Source organism: Natrix helvetica (assembly GCF_964273705.1).
Source record: "Natrix helvetica genome assembly, chromosome: 2".
Lineage (NCBI taxonomy): Eukaryota > Metazoa > Chordata > Lepidosauria > Squamata > Natricidae > Natrix > Natrix helvetica.
The window spans coordinates 276,318,661-276,346,040 of NC_138552.1; the positions used below are offsets into that span (position 1 = coordinate 276,318,661).

The 27,380-nt window shown below is 42.9% G+C and overlaps 2 protein-coding genes across 2 annotated transcripts in view; one reads left to right on the forward strand and one right to left on the reverse strand.

The window, feature by feature from the left end:
* Nucleotides 1-216: 216 nt before the first annotated feature.
* Nucleotides 217-20,895, reverse strand: RAD51D (RAD51 paralog D). Its single transcript, XM_081944797.1, has 11 exons — nucleotides 20,777-20,895; nucleotides 19,290-19,380; nucleotides 18,356-18,417; nucleotides 16,823-16,941; nucleotides 12,988-13,069; nucleotides 9,807-9,941; nucleotides 6,961-7,056; nucleotides 6,124-6,214; nucleotides 2,476-2,546; nucleotides 1,601-1,759; nucleotides 217-1,280 (listed from the first exon to the last, which is right to left on the reverse strand). Exons 2-11 carry the CDS (start codon nucleotides 19,366-19,368, stop codon nucleotides 1,173-1,175), a joined length of 1,002 nt encoding a protein of 333 aa, XP_081800923.1. The 5' UTR covers nucleotides 19,369-19,380; nucleotides 20,777-20,895; the 3' UTR covers nucleotides 217-1,172.
* A 1,537-nt stretch (nucleotides 20,896-22,432) lies between these two features.
* The window catches only part of UNC45B (unc-45 myosin chaperone B), a 35,375-nt gene continuing 30,427 nt past the window's right edge, over nucleotides 22,433-27,380 (forward strand). The window contains exons 1-2 of the mRNA XM_081944778.1: nucleotides 22,433-22,605; nucleotides 26,515-26,676. Of these exons, the coding sequence (XP_081800904.1) occupies nucleotides 26,515-26,676 (162 nt within the window). The 5' untranslated portion in view covers nucleotides 22,433-22,605. The remainder of the gene's footprint in view (nucleotides 22,606-26,514; nucleotides 26,677-27,380) is intronic.

The window sequence follows — 27,380 nt, forward strand, 5'->3', positions numbered from 1 at the left end:
ATATTAATAAAAATAGTTAAATGGAGGGAAGAACAGAACTGAGCATGGCATTCTCGTCAGTGGCTAGCCACACTCCCCTATGGGTGATTAATATTTTTATATGAAAAATCATTCCATTGTATAAACCAAGAATAAGGTATTCTGCACAACGACCTCCACAATCCTTGCCATAGTCCATGTGGATTGGGGCCAATAGCAACTGAAGTCTCAAATATCTAAAAGGCATGACATTCATCACAGCTTTTAATGGTAGAGTTCTGTTTCATCCAATAGCCTGTTATACAAAGCGTCTACAAGAGCCTTCGTTTGATGGATATTTCTACCTTTGTGTTGGCTTATAGAATGACAAGCTTGCTTGATTTGTCAAGCAAAATCAATACAATGTCTACGTTTCCTGTCCATTTCACAAAGCAAAAATCAGGATGTCAATACACTGTAGTGATACAGGAACGGACATGGAAGCTTCTTTGGATAAACAATTCCATTCGATATCCCTTTAGTATTGACAAACTGTACATTTATCTACAAAAACTGCCATTGCTAAAGAGTGGTCCCTGACTTTAATCAATCCAATGCACATTTCCACAATTAACCAACACAATATAACCGTCATGGCAAACCAATGGCACGCGTGCCATAGGTGGCATGCAGAGCGCTCTGCGTGGGCATGTGCACTGTTGCCAGCTTCTCTTCTGATTTCCAGCATGCATGTCAGTTGGTCTTTGTGGATGCTGGAGAAACAGAAAACGGCCCGAAAAACAGCCAAGAAAACAGTTTTTCAGGCTGTTTTTAGGCTGTTTTTGCCCTGAAAAACGTCCTGAAAACAGGCATGGATGTGCCAGCCAGCTGGTCGTTTCCGGTGCTCCGGCGCATGCACATCCATGCACATGTACGTGTGTTCCGATTTGGGCAGTCGTTGCCGAAAAGATTCGCCATCACTGCAATATAATGTCCCAATCAAAGAAACTGCGTCCTCCAAAAGTTTTTGACTTCAGATCATCCCCGACTGTAGGCCATATTCTTTCAGGATTCTGGGAGCTGAAATCCAATAAATTGGGGAGACAGAATCTGTTAGGAGAAGGCTGGTACTGGTGTTTATCATTCCTCCAAAACCTGAACTGTTTTTTTCCATTTTCAAACCTTCTGCAATGTTCAGGAAAGCCAATGGTGGATCAGGAAGACACACCCATGCCGTCATTTAGTCCTTCTCCTGCTGTGACCAGACTTCCTTTTTTCACTTCCCAGTTCCTCAGGTCCAATTCTACCTGAACTCCAAAAGGCTGTAAAAGAGAAGAACACTGTAAGGATTCCAATACAAGTACATAGCAGAAAAGCCTATTACAGGTAGTCGTGATTTGCGGCCATTCATTCAGCAACTGTTTGAAGTTCTAACGGCACTGAAAAACATGACACGGCCTCGTGCTTATGACCATCACAGTGTCCTTGCAGTCATGAGATCAAAATTCAGGTGCTTGCATCTAGCACAGAATTCACAGAGAGCAATTGCTGGCTGAGGAATTCTGGGAGTGGAAGTCCACAAGTCTCAAAGTTGCCAAGGGTGGAGACCCCTGGTGTAGACAACTGTTACATGTCCTCTCACCTGTCGAGGAGATTTCATCAAAGATGCAACACGACCTGCTTTCTCAGAATTGACTTTTCTCTTCTCCAACAGAAGCCGAGTGTTAGGTACGTAACTCCACGAGCGACCCAATGCTGCTTTAAAACCACCAGCAGCATCTCTGGTCACATGATTTGTCAACTAAAAGATAACAGATAGTTTTAGCATCACTACAGTCATAAGCTGAGGACCACATGTATTCTAAAAGATTTATGGGGCCCATTTGAAAAAAAAACCCACAGTTTTAGGAGTAAAGGTAATGCCAGAGGCTGATGCTTTGTTTAACAGAATCCAAGTGACACCCCCATTTTTTTAGATTAAACTTTAAATAAAACTTTTTAAAAATAACATTTATTCTTCTTGCTTTTTCGTCTATATATATAAAAATGGATGCGTGTGTGTGTGTTCCAGCATAACTCTGGGACGCCTCGAGCAATTTCAACCAAACTTTGTACACAGATGACTTACTCTCTGGAGAAAAATACGGGGGGCGGGTTCTGTTAAGATGTACCCTATTGTGCCTTTAAATGACTTCGACTGTACTGCCATAAAATGGATTCAACTGTACAGCGCAGTGGAGTTGCCATGGTAATGGCTTCACAGTACTCCACAAGGGGGCTCCCTCTGGTAAGGAAAATCCAACATTAGAAATTACGTTTGGTCTGGACATTTCCCCCCTATAAATAAATACCTGGGCAACGCTGGGTTATCGGCTAGTTTAGAATAAAAAGCAAGGAAGTGACAGCAGACTTAACGTATTAGCTGATCCAACTCACACTAGAAGAGCAGAACTATAGCACTTATGCACACATAAAGCCAAAAGCAAGCGTAAGTAAACGCTTGGTCCGCATACTTACCAATACAGCAATCCCAAATTCTTTGGCAAGGCTTTTCATCTCCCTAGCCAAATGCATCATGAGGGCCATGCCTACAAAGGGAGAAGGAGAGATCACCCCACTTAAAGCGATACAATTCTCTTTATTCATTGTATTTCTCCTAGACCAGGAGTGGCAAACTCAATTTCATTGAGGGCCGCTTCAGGGTCGTGTTTCACCTCAGGGATGGAGTGGTCGGGGTGGGTGTGGCCAGCATGAAGTCATCGTGTTGAGGGGGGGGACGCATGTGGTGGTCCGAGACTCTGCCAGCAAAAACGGCCTCCCAAACTCCATTTTTGGCTGTGAAGACCTCCTGCAACTTTCTGCCAGTGAAACCGGAGCTCAGGAGGGCCGCATGTGGCCCTCGCAAGCTCCATTTTTGCTGGCAGAGGCACCGCGGGCCAGGCCTTTGCTGTTTCCAGGGCAGCCCTATGGGCCAGGTCTAAGCAACCTGCAGGCTGGATTTGGCCCCTGGGCCTTATCACCCCTGCTCTAGACTCTGGGGGTTGCCTCAAAATATATACCTATCTAGCAGAAGGGAAACAAGAAAAACTTTCTGTATCACATCCATGTTGGAGAAGCCTTTCAAAATTGTATGAGCTAGGAACATCTAGCTCTCTAATTAAAAAGGGCCTTGCTCTTTTATTATTTCAGGGGGAAAAATAGTTTTTTAATCACCCAGAAGTGTGAACCTAAAAATACTTATTTAGAATATGATTGTGATGCAACAGCCCTTCAAGACACCAAACAGGAAAAGAATGCCTTAGATTGGGAGGGGCATTTTCTGGGCGTGGGTGACTTACTTTTTTTTCATAACCTGAAGGACATCCTTTGACCATCTATTAATAATTGCTTCTCTTGAGTTCTTGTAAGCTTCTGCCTGAGTCAATAATGGAAGTATTTTATCACTTTGTTTTGGGGACGTATAGCACATTTGTGAAGCAAGTTATCACTTTACATTGAACATGTTTTATTTTTTGGGAACAACATGGTTAACAAACATAGCAATTATATTAATGCAGGTTTAGGATGTAGTTGGTTGTGTAAACCCCTATGCCCTGAGAATCCACTATATAACAAAGAGAGTCAATTTGGTCTAATGATTAAGGCAGCAGCCTAGTAACCAGGAGACTGTGAGACTTTTAGTCTTGCCTTAGCCATGAAAGACAGTTGAGTGACCTTGGGCCAGTCACTTTCTCTCAGCCCCAACCCACTTTACAAGCTTCTTGTGGGGAAAATTGGAAGAGGAGGGTGTGTTGGATATGCTCACCACCTTAATTTATTTATAAAAATAACAAAGATGGAATAGCAATAGTAATAGCACTTAGACTTCTGTTGTGGCCCAGCAGGATCCGTTGGAGCTGCTGAGGGACTCAGATAGCGGCGAACCCTATGAGTCGGCCATGGAAGATGTGGAGGACCCTGGGCAGGGTTCAGACTCAGAGCAGGAACCAGAGAGGCTGGTTGGCCAACAGGAGACGCCTGAGGCATGGAGCAGTGGGGAAGATCAAAGGGAGTTGGTTCCTGACGCCAGGCAACTGAGGGCGGAGAAACGGAGGCAGCAGTTATGGAGACAGACTCATAAGAGATAATCAAGCCCAGGTGGTTGTGGCTTGGCTCCTCCCAAGAGAGTATATAAGAAGAGACTTTGGGAGGAGTCATTTTTCAGGACACAACCGTTCGTAACAATCTGGAGAAGCTCTTGTCTGTATCTGTTGGAGTCTGGGTTGCTGTCAACGTCTTGCCTGTGAGTCGTGTTTGGGCTTTCAGCCAACAGGATTATAATTACTGTAAATAAAGAGTGGCAAACAGCTAAGCCTGTGTCGGCGTTCATTACCGGACAGAGGGGGGCCAGAACAGACTTCTATACCGCTTCATAGTGCTGTTACAGCCCTCTCTAAGCAGTTTACAGAGTCAGCATATTGCCAACAATTTGGGTCCTCATTTTACTTAGGATGGAAGGCTGAGTCAACCTTGAGCCTAGTGAGACTCAAACTGCCAAATTTCAGCCAGCCAGCAGTCAGCAGAAGCAGCCTGCAGTACCGCATTCTAACCACTGCACCACCATGGCACTATAAATAAATAATTTAGTTGATTGCTAGCATGAATGAAATGTCTAATGTTATTCTGTGACAGCTTTCACTAAGCAAAGGAGCTGGACATGTAACAAAAGTTTTCTGGTTCATCTCTTGTAATTCCCAGCCACAGGACTGAAAGAGGTGGAAGCTCTCCCTAAGAAGAAAAATGGAATGGTGAAGATTAAAGTATTATGTCTATTTACAACTGTTCATATGCCATAAGGAATCTTTTCTAAAGGAGATCAGTTCCATTCTTTAGAAGAACAGATACTGAAGCTAAAGTTCAAATATTTTGGCCATCAAGTGAAAAGCGAAGACTCATTGGAAAAGACTCTGATCTTGGGAAAGACGGAAGGCAAAAGGAGAAGGGGGCAGCACAGGATAAGATGGTTAGATAGTGTCATCAAGGCAATGAACATTAATTTGAGCAGACTCCAGGAGACATTAAGTGCAGGGGGGGGGGGGCTGATATGCTATGGGGTTGTGGCCCACCAGCAGCCAGCAGAACTGGCAGCAGATTCGGACAGTGAGTAGCTTGGGGAGGAACATGGGCCAGTTCTGGAGTCTGAGGAAGGTTCTGATGAGGGTTCTGTGTCGGAGGCAGAGATGGGGCCAGGGCTGTATGCCAGTTATCAGCTGCCTTCAGAGTCAGACATCAGTGAGGCAGACGAACAGCTAGAGCCTGTTCCCAGTGCGCGCGTGCACAGAATTGCCAGATGAAGGGAACAACTAAAGAACAAGGGTCGACTTGGGAGTAAGGCCACAGGTGGACAATGAATGGCCCCCTCCAGAGGAAATAAAACAGCAGTGAAAGGGCAGTGGAGTTTGCAGGAGACAATTAGTTCATTTAATTGGTTCGTGACTCTCCCGAGACTCTTTGCCAAATATTGCAGATATCGGGCTGTTAGGTCTCCAAGCCAGATAAGGTCTGTGACTGTGAATCCTCCCTTGAAAGACTTTGCTGGATGTGAATGAGCAGAATTCAAATTAATAAAAGGGTTTTTCGTCGGCACAAGGAGTTTGCTTCATGCTCTTGGGAAGCCTAGGTCAGAACATATGATCCATGGGGTTGCAAAGAGTTGGACATGACTTAGCGACTGAACAACAACAAACAACAAGGAACCTTAAATATTACAGTGTGGTCTTTTGTGATCTTTGTGTACTATACTTTTATGCTCAACTACTTCATACACATGAAACTGTATTGCTCAGAACTTTGAACATGCAGAAAACAGGTTGCCATCCTGAATGTGATCAGTCAATCTATGTGATATTACTTCTCTTAGCCCTGCTAATCTCTCTATCGTCTTCCATGTTATATTTTTAACTCTTTAAGCCAGGGTGTCCAACTTTGGCAACTTTAAGACTTGTGGACTTCAAGTCCCAGAGGGGAATTCTGGGAGTTGAAGTCCACAGGTCTTAAAGTTGCCAAGGTTGGACACTGCTGCTTTAAGCTATGGACCATGTAGGATAATGTTTCTGTAAAACAATAGGACCATTAATGAAGCATATTGAGAAACATTCTCTGTGATGATAGATGTATGTAACTGACCATCGGGCTGCCGAAGTCCCAAGAAAGGGCAAATTACAGCAGAAATCGAATCCACAATAAGCAGCTTCACTGGTCCAGAGGTGCTGAGTATCTTTAAAAAAACAATAATAAAAATAAAGGGCAAATGAAATAAAATTACAAATACAAATCAGAAAATGCAAAAATGGGTAACTTTCCTGGAATAGGGTAGTAGATGAGGAAGATGAAGCACCCAAAACTCAACTTTACTTATAGTTTAAGATAGCATATAGGCTCCCATGTCCTCTATGCTATCTACGCCTAAATTCTGTGCCGGGAAATATTAGTCTTAGATCAAAGGTATCTGAATAGGCTGGGAGTTATTTTAATTATATTGAGTAGATCTGTAATCATAGCCCTCTTCAGAAATTCGGGAGAGTAGATAAAGCTAAATGGAATGGTGAGGTTGTGGTGGGGATTCATCATAATGGGTTAAGAAAGGAAAGGAGAAAGTGAGAGATAATTGCCAGTATGACAATCCAGCTTTTTTAAAACAGAGAACACAACTTGGCCTTGGTCTAAAAAAATGTTACCCATCCTGCCCTCCTCACCAGCGGTGAAATTATTGTTTTTTTTACTACCAGTTCTGTGGGCGTGGCTTGGTGGATATGGCAGGGGAAGGATACTGCAAAATCTCCATTCCCACCCCAATCTAGAGCCAGCCGGAGGTGGTAGTTCTCCAAATTACTCAAAAGTTTCGCTATTGGTTCTCCAGAACCTGTCAGAGCCTGCTGAATTTCATCCCTGCTCCTCACCCTTCTGCCACTCATGTATTCTAATAAGCCCACAAACAACAACCATTGGCCAGTAAGCACCCACCTGCTGGGCCATGTAACTGCGGACTTCCTGCAGCACATCAAGCATTTTATAGGCATCAAATGCACGAAAAACCTGGATTCTCCGCAATGCTTCAGCCTACAGAGTAATGGGGTAAGGAACAGGGTAAGGTAATACACCTGTCAAGTTTGCATGCTCACAAGGATAAGGGTCAAAAAACCTAAGAAGGTAGCCACAATCATGTGACCAAAGCCTCTCATACACACACACACTCCGCTATCTTGGTGTCAGACTTGGAAGCCGTTTTCACATTGGGCCTTCAGGCCTGCCACGTTTTCTACTGTGGGAAAATGGGAGGTGGGGTTATATGGAGTATGAGAGATACCTAGTCATAATAACATTTCTTTCTCAGAGAGTCAAGGACATCTTGCCCTACAACTGTGCTGGTGTGGCTGGGAGGCATCTCCAGTTTTGGACGCTACCTGATTGGGCCATGTGATGGACATGTGGGTGCTTGGGCAGGGACCTGAACTTCCATTTGGGTGGGGAAAACCTGGAAACTTTCAGATTTGGGTTTTCCCAGATGTGCCAATACGACATATCTGTTGGGGCCCAGCAGGTTCCGGTCCAGCTGCTGCTGGACTCGGATAGCGAGGGATCGTTTCAGTCTGCCCTGGATGATGTGGAAGACCCTGTGCAGGTTGCAGATTCAGAGCCGGGACCAGAGGGGCTGGTTGGCCACCAGGAGGCGCCTGAGGCATGGAGCAGTGGGGAGGATCAAAGACAGTCAGTCCCTGATGCTAGAGTGAGAAGGGCTGAGAAACGAAAGCAGCAGCTTCGTAGGCAGGCTCACAGACGATAATTAGCACAGGTGATTGTAGATTGACCCCTCCCAAGAGAGCTTATAGGTGAGCCGTTGGGAGGGGACATTTGCAGGAAACAACCGTTCGAAATTAGCAGTGAAGAAAGTCGATGTCTTAGAGCCGTGTTTGAATATCTGGTTTGTTGTTCTTGTATTTTGAGTTATCTGGGCCCTCGGCTAAAAGGTTTGTTATCTTGCAATTAAACAGTGGCAAACAGCCAAGCCTGTGTTTTGGCTTGTTCACAGGCATGGAGAGAGGGGGGGTCAGAACACATCTCTAATATAATGGAACTTTGGGGAAACACGGACCTCGGAGTCTTCTTTCGTTGGGGGTGTTACTTGGAACCCTGACGCTTGGAGCCGACAGCAGCAAACTAGATCATTGCGTTTGGTGTTCAGAGTTTATCTCAGAATATTGTTTTTAAATGAATTAATTTGAGGAGCCGTCTTGGTCTAGTGATTAAGGTTATCAGTCTAGAACAGGGATGTCAAACTCAAGGCCCGGAGGCCGGACGCGGCCCTCAATGAAATAGAGTTTGACACTCCTGGCCTAGAAGAAGTTCTAATCCTACTTTAGGCACAAAAACTGGCTGGGTGACTTTAGGCAGAAGGAGGCTTCCGAAGCACTGTGAGATAAGCCCCATTCTGGTAATTATTTGGAAGCCTCCTTCGCCAAATCATATGATTTTTTTGAGATCAAAGCTTCCGAATGACTGCAAGAATGGTGCTTGTTTGCAGAATGGCAGAAGGCAATCTCATTAGCAAAGCCATACCGTGTATAGCAGGGGTGTCAAACTCAATTTTATTGAGGCCACATCAGGGTTGTGTTTGACTTTGGGTGGGGGCAGGGGGGGCATGGCTCGACATCACTCGTGTCGGGGGTGCATGTGGTGCCCTGAGCACTCTGCCAGCGAAAACAGGCTCCCGAGCTCTGTTTTCTGCTGCAATGGCCTCCTGCAACCCTCTGCCAGCGAAAACAGAGCTCAGGAGAGCCACCTGCAGCCCTTTTCACTGGCAGAGGCACCTGCTGTTTCCAGGTATTCCCCAGCAGCACGAAGCCAAGTTCTCATCCCGATAAACCCCTTTTAATTAATTCATAGTGAATTCCTCTCCAGCAAAGTCCAGACCCACAGTCTTTCAAGATAGTTCACAATTACCGACATTTATCAGGCTTGGAGAGTGGCCAGGCCAATATTTTTCGGACACCGCAATACTTGGCAAGAATACAGGAATGAACTGATTGTCTCCTGCAAACACCCCTCCCCTTTCACTCCTCTTTTATTCCCTATGGGAGGGGCCATTCACCGTCCACCTGTGTGGCCTTACTCCCAAGTCGACCCTTGTTCCTTAGCTGTTCCCCTCGTTTGGCAAGTCTGCGCATGCGCACACTCCAGCTGTTCGGCTGCCTCACTAATGTCTAACTCCGAAGGTAGCTGATAACTGTCAGACAGCCCTGGCCCCATCTCTGCCTCCGATTCAGAGCACTTGTCAGAGCCTTCCCCAGACTCCAGGTGTTCCTCCTCAACCTTCTCACTGTCCAAATCTGCTGCCAGCTCTGCTGGCCGCTCGTGGGCCACAACACCAGGGCAGCCCCGTGGGCCAGATCTAAGCACCCCGCGGGCTGGATCTGGCCCCCGGGCCTTGAGTTTGACACTCCTGGTGTATAGCCTGGGCAGGCCTGTCAGCAGCTGCAAAATATCCACAAAGGTGAGTGGAGTGCTTTGTGTTGGTGGGGCCTGTAACTGGTCAAGGCCTCCTGGGCCTGGTGGGATGGGGAATAGGCAGAGGCCTCTGGGCTGCAGCAACTTGTCTGTGCACAGGTAGGACAAAAGAGTGGCTAAGATGAGGGACAGATGGTGTGCCCCTATGCTTGTAACTGTGGATGGTCTTCCAAGAATGCAAATCCACTGCAGCAATCAGCAGAATTAGCCTGCAGTACTGCATTCTAACCACTGCGCCACCACGCCCATCTAGATACTCTTCTAGGTACCAACACCCCACAACGAGTACTTTCTGCTCAGCTAACCTGCTCTTCCTCATCCACAGTTAAGCAGCTCAGGAGCTCCAGTAGACGGGCACTGGTGAAGCCCCCAGTTGAGTCAATGTACAGGACCGTCTGCTTGAGATTATGGGATACATTTGCGGCAACAATGAGGCACACCTAGAGACACAGTAAGAAACGAGCTTAAGATTTGTGTGATTTCTGAAATTAGGATGCACAAAAGCCGGCTTTTGTAGCCGACCTTTCAAAAGTTTGGAAAAAGCCAGCAAGTCATAAACTGGGACTTCAATTCCCAAGATTTGTCACAGATTATGAATCTTGAATTTGGGGAGCATGAAATGCCAGTCATTTGGAGTTCAGATAGCATGATAAACCACAAAGTTAGAATACAGAGTTGCATACAAATGGAAGCAAAATGAGACTGCATCCAAGCACGATATCCAATATTTAGCTGAATGAGTCTTGCAAAAATTCCCCAGGGGTATGTATCTCCTTAGAAAACTTACTCCAAATTCTCAAGCAGAAAGAAAGTTTTTCTAAGGCAATGCTTGCTAGCACACAGACATGCATCATTTAGTAAAGACATAATAGGGTTGGGTTTTTTTTTTTTTTTTTTTGCTGTATCCAAAAATATATATATATTCATAAGCAATTTGATTTCTTAAAAGGAAAACCATTGTTCTCCTCCCTACAAGAAAAACCACACAGTTAATTTTTTACTACACTTGGACTAATACTTGGACAGGCTGCTAAGAGTCAAGGAAAAACAACTCTGGGTTGGAAGTTACTCACACCCCAGACAGCAGCACATGGATAGGATAAAGTTACAACACACACACACACACCCAAAAAGAAAAAGCAATCATTGTGCTTTTCCCTTCCTGAATATATCCCACTGAAACCAGTTATTATAGGAACAACATAATGTGGTTTGTTTTGGTTTTGGCTTATGATGATATAAAGGTAAAGGTTCCCCTTGCACGTATACGCTAGTCGTTCCTGACTTTAGGCGGCAGTGCTCATCTCCGTTTCAAAGCCGAAGAGCCAGTGCTGTCTGAAGACGTCTCCATGGTCATGTGGCTGGCATGACTGAATGCCGAAGGCGCAGGGAATGCTATTACCTTCCCACCAAAGGTGGTTCCTATTTTTCTACTTGCATTTTTACATGCTTTCGAAGTGCTAGGTTGGCAGAAGCTGGGACAAGTAACGGGAGCTCACTCCATTACGCTGAGCTAGGGATCAACAAGCTCAGCATCTTAGCCCCTGAGCCACCACGTCCCTATATGATGATATAGGAACCCCTACAACTATAGGTAATTTAGCATGATATGTGAGTAAAGTCTAATTTTAAAAGGCAGCCACCTAGCTTTGCTGCTTTCCTCTTTTTCTTTCCCATTCTTTTGTGTTTCATCTTCACCCTTCATATCTGATATCTAAAGATTCACTTGACAGAGGTCCGGGAACCCAAATCCAACATATCTACAGACAGCAGGTCAGAGATAGCTGACATAAGCCCAGAGATAGAGACGGTGTCCCTTGTGAAAAAACTCAGTCATAAAAGCTATTCCAAGAGACCTCAAGACTAAAAAAAAAACACAGGTGTTCTAATGCATTTATATAGAATATAGATATTATATAGGAAAAAAAAGTTGCTATGGTTTTGGGAACTGTGCCCAAAGATGTCTGCCAAATCAAGGATTTTGCTATTTTTAATCAAGGTTTGATTATCAAGGATTTTACTACAAGACCCTGCTTCCACACTCAGAAGGAAGCTCCAGAAAACAGGCAAGTTTTAAAGAGGCAGGAATGGATTGTTACAATGAATTTGTGTTTGTGGGCAAGCTCAGTTTGGGAATGTACCAAGCTGAGGGTGCAATGACCCACAAATGCTTACATCTACACCCAACACATCGAAGTTTTATGCCAGTTACAGAAAAACTTGTCTAAATAACCAGGCATAGAGGGAAAGCTAGCTATTTGCGGGATCGTATCCTGCCCCATACATCCCTGCGACCAATTCGCTCTCACAGGGAGGGACTTCTCCGGGTGCCGTCCACCAAGCAATGCCAGAGGGTGGCGCCGAGGGGCAGGGCCTTCTCTGTGATGGGCCCAGCCCTCTGGAATGACCTCCCCCCCGACATCAGGACAACAACCGATCTCCGCTCCTTCCGCACGAAACTCAAGACCCACCTGTTCCAACTAGCCGGCCTGGCCTGAATTATAGCTATTCTAATCCCTCTGGATAAAATTTTAAATTAGGTTTGACTTTGGGTGTTTTAATTGTTTTTTAATTGCTTTTTGCTGTTTTTAATTAATTGATTATTTATTTATTATGTGTTGTATAATGCTTTTTGTATATCTCCTCCTTGTTATTTATTTGTTATGTAGTAAATTGTACACCGCCCCGAGTCCCTTGGTGGAGAGGGTGCGGCATATAAAATGGATTAATAAATAAATAAATAAATAAGTCTTTGATCTGTGTCTCAGGAGGGAAAAACTAGTTAGCCATAATGTGAAACTATTAAAATATACAAAGCTCCTTCTTTAGCTGGCTTCCATTGCAGCACACTCTGCTGCAATGATAGAGGACTTGATGCCTTCAAGCGCAGTAGAGAAAATTTCTCCAATACTAGCAACAAAAATGCCACTGGCAGTCTGATCAACTCCCTACAAGGAAAAGGAAGGTATTATCTCGTCCTAGGGCTCAAAATACCATACAGGTGAATCTTCTGGCAACTCCATCTCTGCAAGAAAAGTTGGATTTCAGGCCCTTAAAGAATAGGACACATTGATTCAAATCCTGCCCTTCCCCCTTTCATATAAGGTAAATCAATATCAATTGTCAAAACTCCTACAGGAAGAGCATAGGATATCTTTGACAACTTACAGCAATGTTGGATCCATCTCCCATACAATGTTGCTTGTTGCAATGTACAAGCTCTCCACAGATATACATACCTGTGTTGCAAAAAGCATTTTGCTATCATAAAGCAAAACAAATGTCAAAACAAAACAAAAAAAATGTTTCTTGTAGGGCCTTTGAAAAGAAGAATCCACCAAAGTTCACAGCGGTTGAATAAAACATAATTTTCCTCATGATTTTTGTATACATATTGCATCTTTGTAAGATTGTACTCTACCTAAAGTCCAATGAGAAGGTAACAGACAAATTGTTTAATAACCAAAGAGGTCAAGAACAGCCAACCTGAGTTTTTCCAGCACTGGGTGCTCCAACAAGTTCTGTCACTTCCCCCGTGTATATACCCGAGTCGAGAAGTTTGTCCAAGCTATAACAACAAAAGAGGGGAGGGAAATGAGAATTTCATAACATGTAAATGTACAGGGCTAGATGAATCAAAAGTTGGAATTGATTGCTGGGAGAAATATCAACAACCTCAGATATGCAGAAGATACCACTCTAATGGCAGAAAGTGAAGAGGAACTAAAGAGCCTCTTGATGCAGGTGAAGGAGAGTGCAAAAGTTGGCTTGAAACTCAACATAAGAAAACTAATATCAAGGCATCTGGCCCTCTCAGTTCCTGGCAAATAAATGGGGAAGAAATGGAAGTAGTGACAGGTTTTATTTTCCTGGGCTTCAAGATCACCACAGATGGGGACTGCAGCCAAGAAATTAAAAGACGCTTGCTCCTGGGGAGGAAAGCTATGGCAAATCTAAATAGCATACTAAAAAGCAGAGACATCACCCTGCCAACAAAAGTGTGTATAGTCAAGGCGATGGTTTTCCCAGTTGCAATGGATGGCTGTGAAGGATGGACCATAAGAAAGGCTGAGCACCAAAGAATTGAGGCCTTTGAACTATGGTGCTAGAGAAGACTCCTGCAAGTCCCCTGGACTGCAAGGCAATCAAACCAGTCAGTCCTAGAGGAGATCAACCCTGACTGCTCTTTAGAAGGCCAGATCCTGAAGAGGAAACTCAAATACTTTGGCCACCTAAGGAGAAGGAAGGACTCACTGGAAAAGAGCCTAATGCTGGGAACGATTGAGGGCAAAAGAAGAAGGGAACGACAGAGAATGAGGTGGCTGGATGGAGTCACTGAAGCAGTCGGCATGAGCTTAAATGGACTCCAGAGGAGGGTAGAGGACAGGAAGGCCTGGAGGAACATTGTCCCTGGGGTCGCGATGGGTGACTTCGCAACTAACAACAACAATATCCCAGTTTTCATCTTGCATTTGTTCACATGTATCTCCCTCTCAAGTGTCTTCTCTCCTGAAGGACAAAAGAGCCGTCAGGGTAGGGTCTCTATTTAGGCTCAGAAATTCAATTTTGTTGCTTGCCCAAAATAAAGAGAGGGCGAAGCGAACCAAAGAATGATTACACTGCCAGTTTCATCCCTGGCAAGTCACAGTTTTCACAGCAGCTCGTCTGCCCACCAACCTTGCTCAATCCAGAAGCCTTCACACCTCAGGCTACAGCTCTTGTCATGCCCAACTACCATGACTGCCCTGACTATTCATTGTAGACCAATTTTTCTAAAGCAATTGGGAAGAGGAAGATTGACCTCTGCCATATTAAGAGGGGGGGGGGGATGAACTTACAGCAAACTAGGGCTGAATGGATGGTTAATCTGGATAGAGAACTGATCCATAGCAGGCAAGATACTGTTTAATGTACTTGGATCCATATTCAAAGATTCCTCAACCACAGAAAATGAATTGGGCAATTTAAGGTCAGTCATTATCTCTTAGTTGACTTCCCTCACCTGGCTGTTATATGGCTATTTATTTATTCATTAGATTTATAGCCTGCTTCTCCTAGAACCACCTTGAATTTCTGGAGGAAAGATGAGATATGCATCTAATAGGAATGCCAAGTATTGCTGGTTAAAGCTCATTCATGGGATTGTTAATTCTCATTTTCTGCTCGCTAAATTGAGCTCCTGTGTCTAATTAAATGGGTTAAACTCCACATGCCAATTTCGTTGTATTTAAGTACAATGACAATAAAGATTATACTTATACTTATACATGCCCAGACTGCAGGGACTCAAGTGCCATATAAATTTAATAAACTATTATTTTCAAACACCTATTATTGAATAGACAGCTGTAAAACAGTAAATGATTACTTTTATTCTTACACTTCTTTAAAAGAACCGTGGTGGTGCAGTAGTTAGAATGCTGTATTGCAAACTAATTCTACCAGTTGTCAGAGTTCAGTTCTCACAGGGTCAAGGTCAGTAAAATGAGGACCCAGATTGTTGGGAGCAATATGCTGACTCTGTAAACCGCTTAGAAGGGGTTGTAAAGCACTGTGAAGCGGTATATAAGTCTAAGTGCCCTTGCTCTTGCTATTAAATTTCTATTTATTTATTAAGCTTCTATACCACCTATCTTGCCAAGGCAATTCTAGGCAGCTTACTCATTCATTAAAAATCTATCTCTATATAAATGGCTTTGTGTTTGTATGTTCCAGCCAATGGTGGGTTGCAGGCGGTACGCCCTGGTACAAGCATACCGGACCCTGCCCGGAGCACCGGGTACCGTTCCGGTACGGTGCTCCAGAGGACCCGCCCGCCCGCCCGAGCTCCTTACCTGTCCTTTAAGCCTTTGGAGCTTCCGTGCAGCTGGAGTGTCGCGGAAGCTTGCAGAAGCATTGCAGGCAAGTACGATTCATGTGCGCGCCACGCATGTGTGCGTGCGTGCCGTGCATCCATATGGGTGACGCCGGGTCCGTTCCAACCGTACCAGTTGGAACGGAATCCGGAACCCACCACTGGTTCCAGCATAACTCTGGAACGCCTCAAGCAATTTCAACCAAACTTGGGGGTAAGACACCTCTAACACCAGCCCTTGGGGGTGTGGTGTTCTGTTAAAATACAGCCTGTTGTGCCTTAAAATGGCTTCTACTGTACAGCACAGTGGAGTTGCCATATGTAATGGCTTCACAGTACTCCACAAGGAGGCTCCCTCTGGTAAGGGGGAAAATCCAACATTAGAAATTACATTTGGTCCAGACATTTTCCCCCTATAAATAAATACCCGGACAACGCCGGGTTATCAGCTAGTACCATATAAAACATTAAAAGAATAAAGATCACATATTTAACTTTCAGTTAAAATTCAACACATTTTCCTTCTCCGTTAATCTTTTATTAGTCTAAGTGGTCCTTTTTTCCTGCTTTTGTTCTTACAATACACTATGAGAAAGAAGCCTAAGGAACGTGGCCCATGTTTCAGCCGATTCCTATCCCACTCTTCCATTAACGGCAGTGCTATCATAACAGTTGACACATTGACTGAGATGGCATGAACTGCTTATCAAGAGTCAACTGAATCATGGCTAATTTCATTAGGAATAAGCCTAATTGAAGCCACACAGAAGGTGCATGGACTTTCTGGGATCCATACACAGATTGAGCCACGTTAGTGAACTACAGTATGATTACAGTATGATTTGACCTAGTATGATTTGTAAGCAATGGAGTGAAGTAAAACCATGGTCTAGTTAAAGGTAAAGGTTCCCCTCGCACATATGTGCTAGTCGTTCCCGACTCTAGGGGGCAGTGCTCATCTCCATTTCAAATCCGAAGAGCCAATGCTGTCCAACGATGTCTCCGTGGTCATGTGGCCGTAATGACTAAACGCCGAAGGCGCACGGAATTCTGTTACCTTCCCCCAAAGGTGGTCCCTATTTTTCTACTTGCATTTTTACATGGTTTCAAACTGCTAGGTTGGCAGAAGCTGGGACAAGTAACAAGAGCTCACTCCATTACACGGCACTAGGGATTCGAACCGCTGAACTGCCAATCTTCTGATCGACAAGACTGCAGGTCTAGTTAATTGTAGCTAAATGGATGGTGAAAGTACAGCCATTAGCTATATTCTGCTTTTTTTTAAAAAAAAAGCAATGGAAAACTGCTCTTGTACATAGGTCTGCAAGGATGAGGAACAATGCCCCCCCCCTACATCTCTGTGGTATAACCCTTATATATGTCAGTTTAAAAATTAATGGAACAGATCTAGTTTAGATAAAAGGTTCCCCTCAACATAACACAATGTTCTGATTAATCACTCCTTGCCTTTCAATTCCAGTCGACAAGATTGCTGTGGTGTGCTTCAACTCTTCATAGAGATCTGCCCCATTGACTGGGAAGGGGGAAAACTGTGCCAGCAACACACGTCGTACCGCAACTAAGGTCTGTAACAGAAGATTATCAATCCTTTACCATCTGCAGCTTTAGCATTCACAGCAAGAGACAAAACAACCAGCAGATGGAGCAGTGTTTGTCAACCGTGGTAACTTCCTGATGCATGGTATCCAGAATTCTCCAACCCGCGTGACTATTATGGAAAATTCTGAGAGTTGAAGTCCATACATCTGAAAGTCGCCAGAATTGGGAAACTCTTAGCTCGATCAAGAAAAGGCCTTCTAGGCCAATATACAGGCCAATATAAATTAGCATATCAATTAGCATTAGGGATACTGTTCTCCACTATGCCCACAAAAGCTCCTTAACAGGGGAGAAGAGAGGAAATGAGCCAAAGGGGCAACAGTTGAACGTCAACTAGTGCCGGGGTCCCCAATCCCTTTGCCATGGCCTATTTGCAACTGGGCCACATGAGAGATGGGCTGGCGCACATGTACGTGTGCATAGCTTAACTCACTTGAGTAGCGGGCCAGCACACACACATACAGCTCAACTCGTGCGAGTGGCAGGTTGTTTAAGTTCACTTTATTGTCATTGCACCTCGTACAACAAAATAAAATGCCATCTTCAGTGTACATCATATGTAAGAAAACTAGAATAGAATAGAATTCTTTATTGGCCAAGTGTGATTGGACACACAAGGAATTTGTCTTTGGTGCATATGCTCTCAGTGTACATAAAAAGACAAGAGACATGCGTCAAGAATCATAAGGTTCAACAGGTACAATAAAAAAACTATAAAACTAAATGTTGCGTGCGCGCTGGCCTGCTTTCCCTCTCCCCCCCACAGCCAAGCCGCAAAGGTTGGGGACCGCTGAACGACAGTATAATGAAGAAGAGGGGGGGGGGAATCAGCACTCTGCATTTAAAATTATACAGAAGGGGAAAAGAGATCCCCAAGTAATTTCTGATTAGCCAAGAAGCATTAGCTGCAAACTGTAATGATACCAAAGGACAGCACATGGACAATGATATTTAACTGCACAATTGACCACACTTGCTGATTGCATCATCATTGGCCCCCTTAAAGAACCTCATGAAGCTTAGGTCGGAGAGAGTTGGTTATAAAATGGACAGCTGTACAGTATAAATGTTATAGTTTTTATAAACCCAAGTTACTTTTTTGAGTCTCTAATATCTTCATGGCCCTAAAGATGGACACCCCTTAAATATCAACTCATAGATCAGTCTATATAAAACCAACCCCAGAAATGATTTCAAGAGTTTTCTCAATTTTTTTTTCAAGTTCTACAAAACAAATATAAATATCCCTCCAATCACAATGAAATCTCAGGGGGATATTTATTTGTTTCTTGTTTTATTAGGACTTGATTAGTCAGAACTAAGCAACATTTTGTGTGGTGAAATATGTAACCATCATCTCTAGACACTCCTTGTACTCGCCTTGTATGATAAGGCATTCTTCTGGGCAACATCCTCCGGATCCGATGAGACAAGATCAACCACTACAAAACATTTGGGAACATTAGAGAAAAAGAGATGAAAAAGAGATGAAAAAGAGGAAAAAGCTTCAGCTGTAATGTAATTTTAATAAAAGATTTTATATAAGCTTTAAAAACTTGAGAAACATAAAAATATAAGTAAATATGAAAGAATGAAAGAAAATGTAAGCAATAAAAGAAGCAACTTCTGGTCTTCTTTACAAAACTTAGAAATATAGTAACTGCAATCTTCAACTTCCCAAATTATATCGTAGTTTCCTTCTTCCTTCTTCAATGCTTTTGAATCAATAAGCCCCCAATTTATTTTTATCTACCAGTATTTTCAGCAAAAAAAGTCCACAAAGGGTTTGCAGTTTTTTTTTATTTTCAGCCCTTCTGGGTACATTATACAGGAGACATGACAAGACAAACTAATTCTAATTTATTCTAAGGCTACATTAACAGAATGATGCATATCTGAAGGCACAAACACCCAGCCTCCACTTTTTAACTTCTTGATTCATTAGAGCATGTCTTTCCTAAGTTCCCCCCACCTCTGACCTTGAAAGGACTGTGGGCTCCTGCTTCTCATTTGGTTGTTTCCTAGGCTGCTTCTCGTCTTTCCCCAAGGTCATCCACACTTTCCATTTATAAAAGTCATTTTGTTCCCCTCCTTGATCAACCTATCCCATCACAGCTCTGGGTCCTTATCTCTTCCCTTAACCTCAACCCGCTCATTATTCCAACCACATTTTGTGTAGTTTCTAGCTACACAAAAGTGACAATTGGAAGAGATCGCTGGATTTTCAGAAGAATCTGCTCTGCTCACCACAGCCAATGTAACCCCTAAATTGGGGGACAACTTGCTCTTTATTCTCTGCCACTCAGTCAGCTACCTGTTTTGATGCCATTAGCTTTTAGCACCTGCACCATTTCATCCGAGAGGCCAGGACACAGTCCCACACGTAGGATCATCCTGGAATGAGCCTAGATAGAAAAGGCAGACAACTGCATCATTTCTAACACCATTTGTGAGATCTGCTAGTATATTTCACCTGTGTTCCCAGAATCACATCCCTTGTCATGTAGGAATGATATAATTGGACCAACAAAGCACAGAAACAGTACTTTACCCAACAATGTATTATTGTATAAAAGTGTATGCAGACATCTAAAGAGGTGAATTAAAGTTGGGGGAGGGTATCCAAACAGGCGGACAAAACTAACACACAAATCTTAAGATGTAGCTGGGTTCACAGAATGGACCAGTCTTAACTAAACTTTAAACTAAACTTAACTTTCACCAAAATGAAATTCAATTGTGAAAAAAGTAAGGTTCTACATTTAGGCAAGAAAAACACATATACATGTGTACCTTGCTCAATAGTAGTAACTGTGAGAGGGATCTTGGAGTCCTAGTGGACAACCATTTAAATACGTATGAGCCAGCAGTGTGCAGCAGCTGCCCCCAAAGCCAACACAGTTCTAGGCTACATAAACAGAGGGATAGAATCAAGATCACGTGAAGTGTTAATACCACTTTATAATGCCTTGGTAAGGCCACACTTGGAAGACTGCATCCAGTTTTGGTCGCCACGATGTAAAAAGGATGTGGAAACTCTAGAAAGAGTACAGAGAAGAGCAACAAAGATGATTAGGGGACTGGAGGCTAAAACATATGAAGAACGGTTGCAGGAACTGGGTATGTCTAGTCTGATGAAAAGGATTAGGGGAGACATGATAGCAGTGTTTCAATATCTCAGGTGCTGCCACAAAGAAGAGGGAGTCAAACTATTCTCCAAGGCACCTGAGGGCAGAACAAGAAGCAATGGGTGGAAACTAATCAAGGAGAGAAGCAACTTAGAACTAAGGAGAAATTTCCTGACAGTTAGAACAATTAATCAGTGGAACAAGTTGCCTCCAGAAGTTGTGAATGCCCCAACACTGGAAGTCTTTAAGAAGATGTTGGATAGCCATTTGTTTGAAACGGTATAGGGTTTCCTGCCCAAGCAGGGGGTTGGACTAGAAGACCTTCGATGTCCCTTCCAACTCTGTTATTCTATTCTATTCTATCCTATATTAAAAGTGATGTGGTTTACTCAGCTTCTTGTTGGAACCCGGTCATTTCCTTAGCAAAAGATGCTAACTAGACTGTCACATTAAAGCAGAATTGGCTTGATTAGTATCATTTATATTACATGCTCATGTCTCACTTCCTTAATTTCTTTGAACCACTTGCTAACACAATTGCAGCATCGTATAGAAACAGAGCATGAAACATTTAACGGTAGCTAATTGATCCACCCACAATTACCACTTCTTGCAAAAGTTGCATGAAAGAGGAAAAAGCACGCAGCAACATTAAGTGAAAATAAATATTTACCTAATTTGACTTCAGAGGCAAATAAGCCCCAAGCCTTTTTTTTTCTCCCCGCAGCTTCCAGCTCACTTATAAACGCTTCACTTTCCCCGCCGTTTTCTTTGTTTTGATTCCTTCCTAGAGCGATCGCTCCTCCACGTCCTGTTTAGCTCCACCTACTGCCTGGACGCTGAACTTTTGCTTCCAATTCCACTTACTCTACCACAAACTCATTTAGATCTTCATATTTCCTTGGAAGTGTGCTTGGTTTTGGTATATATATAATGATATTTAATACTTTACAATACCACATTTAAATATAATGTGTGAGCAGGTGTGTGTATGGCTGGATAGATATCTTCCTATATGAAGAACGGCTGCAGATTTTGGGTCTGGCTAGTCTAAAGAAAAGAAGAATTAGGGGTGAACATGATAGCAGTATTTCAGTATTTGAGGAGCTGCCACAAGGAAGAGAGGGTCAAATTATTCTCCAAAGCACCAGAAACTGATCAAAGAGAGAAGCAACCCCGGAATTAAGGAGAAACTTTCTAAGAGTAAGGACAATTAACCAGTGGAACAGCTTGCCTTCAGAAATCATGGGTGCTCCATCTCTCAAGGTTTTTAAGAAGAAACTGGACAGTTACTTGTCTGAGATGGTATAGGTCCGTGATGGTGAACCTATGGCACACATGCCACAGGTGGCACACAGAGCCCTCTCGGCGAGCACATGACCGTCGCCCCAGCTCAGCTCCACAGAGCATTTGTGCACGCCTCCTGCCGGCCAGCTGTTTTTTTGGGTCTCTACCGCACATGCGTAGGCGGCGGGGCGCATGCGGGAGATGTATGCGCATACGTGAGGGGCGGGGTTGAGCAGGGGGCAGTGGGCATGCAGGCAGGTCGTGTGCTCATGGGCGGGGGGTGGGGGGGTATTGCGTGTGCATGTGTGGGGGCGGGAGGAGTAGGGGGGGTTGCATGCGCATTGCATTATGGGTGCGCACAGACGCTTTCAGCATGTGAGGACAAAAAAGGTTAGCCATCATTTGTATAGGTTCTCCTGCTTGAGCAGAGGGCTGGACTAGAAGACTTCCAAGGCCCCTTCCAACTCTAGTCTAGTCTAGTCTAGTCTATATATTGGCCATATCTTCATTGAATGGCTATTAACACTGTTAATAAAAGCTGATCAATTTCCCATCAGTCAGACTAATTGATTCCTTTACTTTTTCACAGTATATAGCTTGAAGTTAAGACAAAAGGGTTTATTTTTGTTGAGATGTTTTTGTTGTTTGTTTTGTTTTTTTGGAATGTCATTTCGGAATATAATTTCTGATAGAGGTGGTGAGTTCTGGAAGTTACCAGAGATGCCCTGTCTGTCACAGCTGCTGCTGGATCTCTCCAAGGATTCTGGAGTGAAGCCATTTGTTCCAGCGTTTCAAATGTCTCATTCTTCCTTAAATAGAAAGGGAAGAGGGGCTTGTACATTTTGACAGGGTGGGCAAAGCACCACAGCTATTGCATTATTGCCTTGAAAAGCTCCAACATTGAACTTTGCCAATGGCTGATGCAAAATTTGAGTGTGAGGTTTTGTGAAATTTTTAATGGCATTGTTTGTGCCCAATTGCAAACCATCCGATTCATCTGGAAATTAGCCTCTCACCCCTGAGGTTCTTGCTCACTGTGCTTTGTCCTCGGCTCTTAACTATTTCATTGAGCTATATATATACCTCTATCTACACTCCAGGCAGCCACACTTATCAACTTACTCCAAGAGAGAGAGTGAGAGAGAGTGGTCAAGCGATCCACAAGAAAAAAAGTCCAAGTTGGTGACTATCTCAAGAACTGGGAAACTCTGCAAGGTAAGGAAGGGGAAGCATAAATGTAGATTTTATAGCAAACAGGATGGCGAAATATCCAATACCAAACCTAAGGGAATATTTTGCTTTAATGCCAAGGATTATTACCGTACAAGTGTATGTATGTGCCTGCGCACTGTGGTTGGATTCCGCCCCCCCCCTTCTCATCAGATGATTGGGACAATTCCCAAAGGCATCTAAAAATTGTCCAAGTATAGAGGGTGTAGATATTTCTTCATTTGCAACTAACACAATAAAGGTTCTCAATGTGTGGCCAGAAATATGAAGATTGAAACCAATAAAGCAGTGGATTTATTGATACTGAAATGGGATCAGAGAAATACAGTTTGTTTAACCAATTTGATTATTTGGATCAAATAGTGTTTCATAGCAACTTTTCAGGATTCTAGTGAACCTAAGATAAAAGAAGATTACTTGAATATGATAACCCATTTCTGAAAATAACAGTGTTTATTTAATGAGAGCCAGCCTGATATAGCAGCTAAAGGTACTAGGTTAGCAATCAGGAAACTGTGAAATCTATTCCCACCTTAAGCACAAAATCAGCTGGATGAGTTTGGTTCAGTCCTTCTCTTTCATCCCTAAAAAGAAAAAAAGGCAAAAATGAATGACTTCTGAAAAATGTTACCAAAAACCTTCAGGGAGAGGGTTTCAACCCGAAGTCAAGAACCAAAAAAATGTTGATTTACAGAATTTATAACTTTATCAGTGAATGGTCCTCATAAATGTATGAAGATATACCATAGGCTGTCTTCAAACTAAAGTCTACTCCTTTAGATACATGAATTATATATAATTATATATAAATGATGCCCAAACTTATGTAAGAATTTATTGATGAAGATGGACGAGAACTATGAAAGAGATGCAAAGTTAGGTACATTTTACAAAGTAATATGGGTAAATTGACTTATGACCACAATTGCGCCCAAAATTTCTGTTGCTAAGCGAGGCGGCTGTTAAGTGGGTTTTGTCCCATTTTATGCCTTTCTTACAACAGTTGTTAAGTGAATCGCTACAGTTGTTAAATGATAACACGGTTGTTAAATGAATCTGGCTTTATCAGAAGGTTGTAAAAGGAGATCACATGACTCCGGATACTGCAACCATCTTAAATATGAGCCAGTTGCCAAGCATCTGAATTTTGATCATATGATCATGGGGATTCTACAATGGTCATGAGTGTGAAAATTTGTCATGTAACTTTTTTCAGTGCTATTGTAAATTCAAACAGTCACTAAATGAATGGTTGTAAGTCGAGCACTACCTGTAACAAAAAATGCCAAGCATCCTTGAATGTTGTTGTGAATGATGAGGTTATTAGGAATTCTTAGAATGAAAGTCTACTAGTGAGTGTTGTCCACGGTATAACAAAGCAAATAAAGGGTAAATTGGTTGCTTCACAACTGGGACTTCCCAGATGTTTCAAACTGCTGCCCCTATCTTCTCAGCCAAGAGAAAGGAAGGCTGCCAAAGACATGAATCTGGCAAACCAGATTAACCCAAGATATTCTGATAGGAACTGTATGGGAAATTGAGATCCCAATTTTTCTTCAATTTGTTTGAAATTAAGAAATTAAAGTAAAACTACTAAAAAAAAATCCAGACCATCATAAGAGGGCAACAGAGAAATGTACATCTTTTTGCTGCCATCTAATAGCCACCTGAATTAATGCAGTCCAGATCAAGTAATTCAGTTATGGAGCCACAGTCTCACAGGTGTCAATTCAGTTGCATCACATGATATAGCGTGACTTCTTTTGCCTTTTCAGAGCTAAGGTAGGCGTGGCCTGTGTGTGATGCATGCAGCCTGCAGGCTGCCAGTTTGACACCACCCTCAAAATTATCCCACCATGAATTTTAGCTTTGTCCATTTTGAAGACCATTCCACGCAAATCATGGGCAGTCTTCTCTCAATCCCCACAACAGAAGAATGGATGGGAAAAGTGATGGAACCAGCAGAAACAGCAAAATAGACTGTTTTAATTAGACAAAAGAACAGATCCAGTTTTATTTCTCTTGGACTTTGTGCTTGAGACAGAGGGGAAAAAAACCAAAATCTTGACTTTGGGTTTTGCTGATTAATCTAGTTGTAATAAAATTGAGTAATACTTGTTGAATTGATAAAGTAAAAAGTAGAGTGTTTTGAAGTTGACATAGAGACTGCAATTCTATTTTGTACTCTGCTGAAACAAACGTTGGAAGTCAAATAATGCTTTCTTTTTACTTCTCCCTTTCCCTACACCTTTCTTTCCCTATTATTTTTCTTTTCTTTTGTATTTTATATCGCATAAACTTAATAAAATTCTTGGTACAGCCCTCAATCTGACAGAGACTGCATTGCCCAAATTTAAGACTTGAGTTCTTATGGCTGATTATAATCCCGTTTGGGATTGCTTCTTTATATACATTTGTATACTTGGTTTACTTGGACTTTTAGTTTACTTGGACTTCAGTAAGGCTTTTGATAAGGTAGACCATAACCTACTACTAGATAAAGTAGAAGAATGTGGGTTAGACAGCATCACCACCAGATGGATTCGTAACTGGCTGACCAACCGCACTCAACGTGTAGTTCTCAATGGAACTGCATCTACATGGAGGGAAGTATGCAGTGGAGTACCCCAAGGCTCTGTTTTAGGCCCAGTACTCTTCAACATCTTCATCAATGATTTGGATGAGGGAATAAATGGGGAACTCATCAAATTTGCAGATGATACCAAGCTGGCAGGAATAGCCAACACTCCAGAAGATAGGCTTAAGATACAGAAGGATCTTGACAAACTTGAACATTGGGCACTATCTAATAAAATGAAATTCAATGGTGAAAAGAGTAAGGTTCTACATTTAGGCAACAAAAACGGAATGCACAGGTACAGTATAGGTGATATCTTACTCAGTAGTAGTAACTGTGAAAGGGATCTTGGAGTCCTAGTGGACAACCATTTAAATATGAGCCAGCAGTGTGCAGCAGCTGCCAAAAAAGCCAACACAGTTCTAGGCTGCATCAACAGAGGGATAGAATCAAGATCACGTGAAGTGTTAATACCACTTTATAATGCCTTGGTAAGGCCACACTTGGAATACTGCATTCAGTTCTGGTCGCCACGATGTAAAAAAGATGTGGAGACTCTAGAAAGAGTGCAGAGAAGAGCAACAAAGATGATTAGGGGACTGGAGACTAAAACATATGAAGAACGGTTGCAGGAACTGGGTATGTTTAGCTTAAGAGAAAGAAGGACTAGGGGAGACATGATAGCATTATTCCAATATCTCAGAGGTTGCCACAAAGAAGAGGGAGTCAAACTATTCTCCAAAGCACCTGAGGGTAGAACAAGAAGCAATGGGTGGAAACTAATCAAGGAGAGAAGCAACTTAGAACTGAGGAGAAATTTCCTGACAGTGAGAACAATTAATCAGTGGAACAGCTTGCCTCCAGAAGTTGTGAATGCCCCAACACTGGAAATCTTTAAGAAGATGTTGGATAGCTATTTGTCTGAAACGGTATAGGGTTTCCTGCCTAGGCAGGGGGTTGGACTAGAAGACCTCCAAGGTCCCTTCCAACTCTACTATTGTATTGTATTGTATTGTATTGTATTGTATTGTATATTACTTGTATTTTGTTGGGAGATTATCTAGAAGTGAGAAACCTGGTCTGATATTCTCTAAAAGTCCTACTGGTGCTCAACCCACTTTTACAGGCAGTTTTGGTCTTCTACTTGGACTCGATTCGCTTTCTAGTTATTCCTTGCATGTTTTCCCTTCCTCCCTCCCACAGAAAATCTTAAGAAATAAAAGAGAATAGCTTCTTTTTTTGGTCTTTTCCTTAGTAGTGACATGGCCATGTGACTGGAGGCATCCCTAAAATAGGCCTATTTGTTTCTTTTCTAGATGGAGGACCCTGTGCAGCTGAAGGAAGAAGGGAATAAGTTCTTTCAAGGCAACGATTATGAGAATGCTATTAAAAGCTACTCCAAAGCACTTAAACTTGCTAAAGATCCATCACTCCAGGCTGTGTTATATCGAAACCGAGCAGCCTGCTTTCTGAAAAAGGTAAGGAAATGTTATGGAGAGGTGGGGGAAGACTCTTGAAATGCAGATAAAGAGTGTCAGAAAAGTCAACAAACCACAATGTCACACCTCTAGGAGGCAAGCCATATGATATCGAAATGGTACATCTATCCCCCTTTGTCTTTGCAGTGTTGTTCCTTCTGTTGAGGGGGTAGGGGCAGTCTGTCAAGCCCGAATTCGATTGGAGTCTGGGATTGTTTGTATCCTTAGGCATTCTGACATGAATTCAGTTTGACACAGGTTGGGGCTGAGGGAGGATGGAGCCTTCAGTTAAAATATCATTCCTAACTGATGAGTCAGCCACATTCCAATCTCTGGCTGACCAGAGGAGGAGGAGGAGGAGGATAGATGTCGCCGAGCAACCAGCTCCCATCTTGGTTGGACAATGTGACAGTTTTGCAAACTTGAGAAAACTGAAAATTATATTGGGATGAAAAGCCCTGGAACTTTAGCACTAGTTAGTGCCAATATGGTATATTTAAATAAATTTGTACTTTGAGAAAAGGAATGTCTCAGAGTACAATTTGTGATGGATGCATTACTTGGAACCTGGCAATTATCTCCCAAGAGAATCCAAAGGTTGCACAAACTTTTTGTGGTTTGCCAAGATTTTGTCAAATTTTTGACAACTTCTCATGAGAATTTGTGAGATTCAAGAGTTCTTTTTCCACTTGATGTTGGGTGTC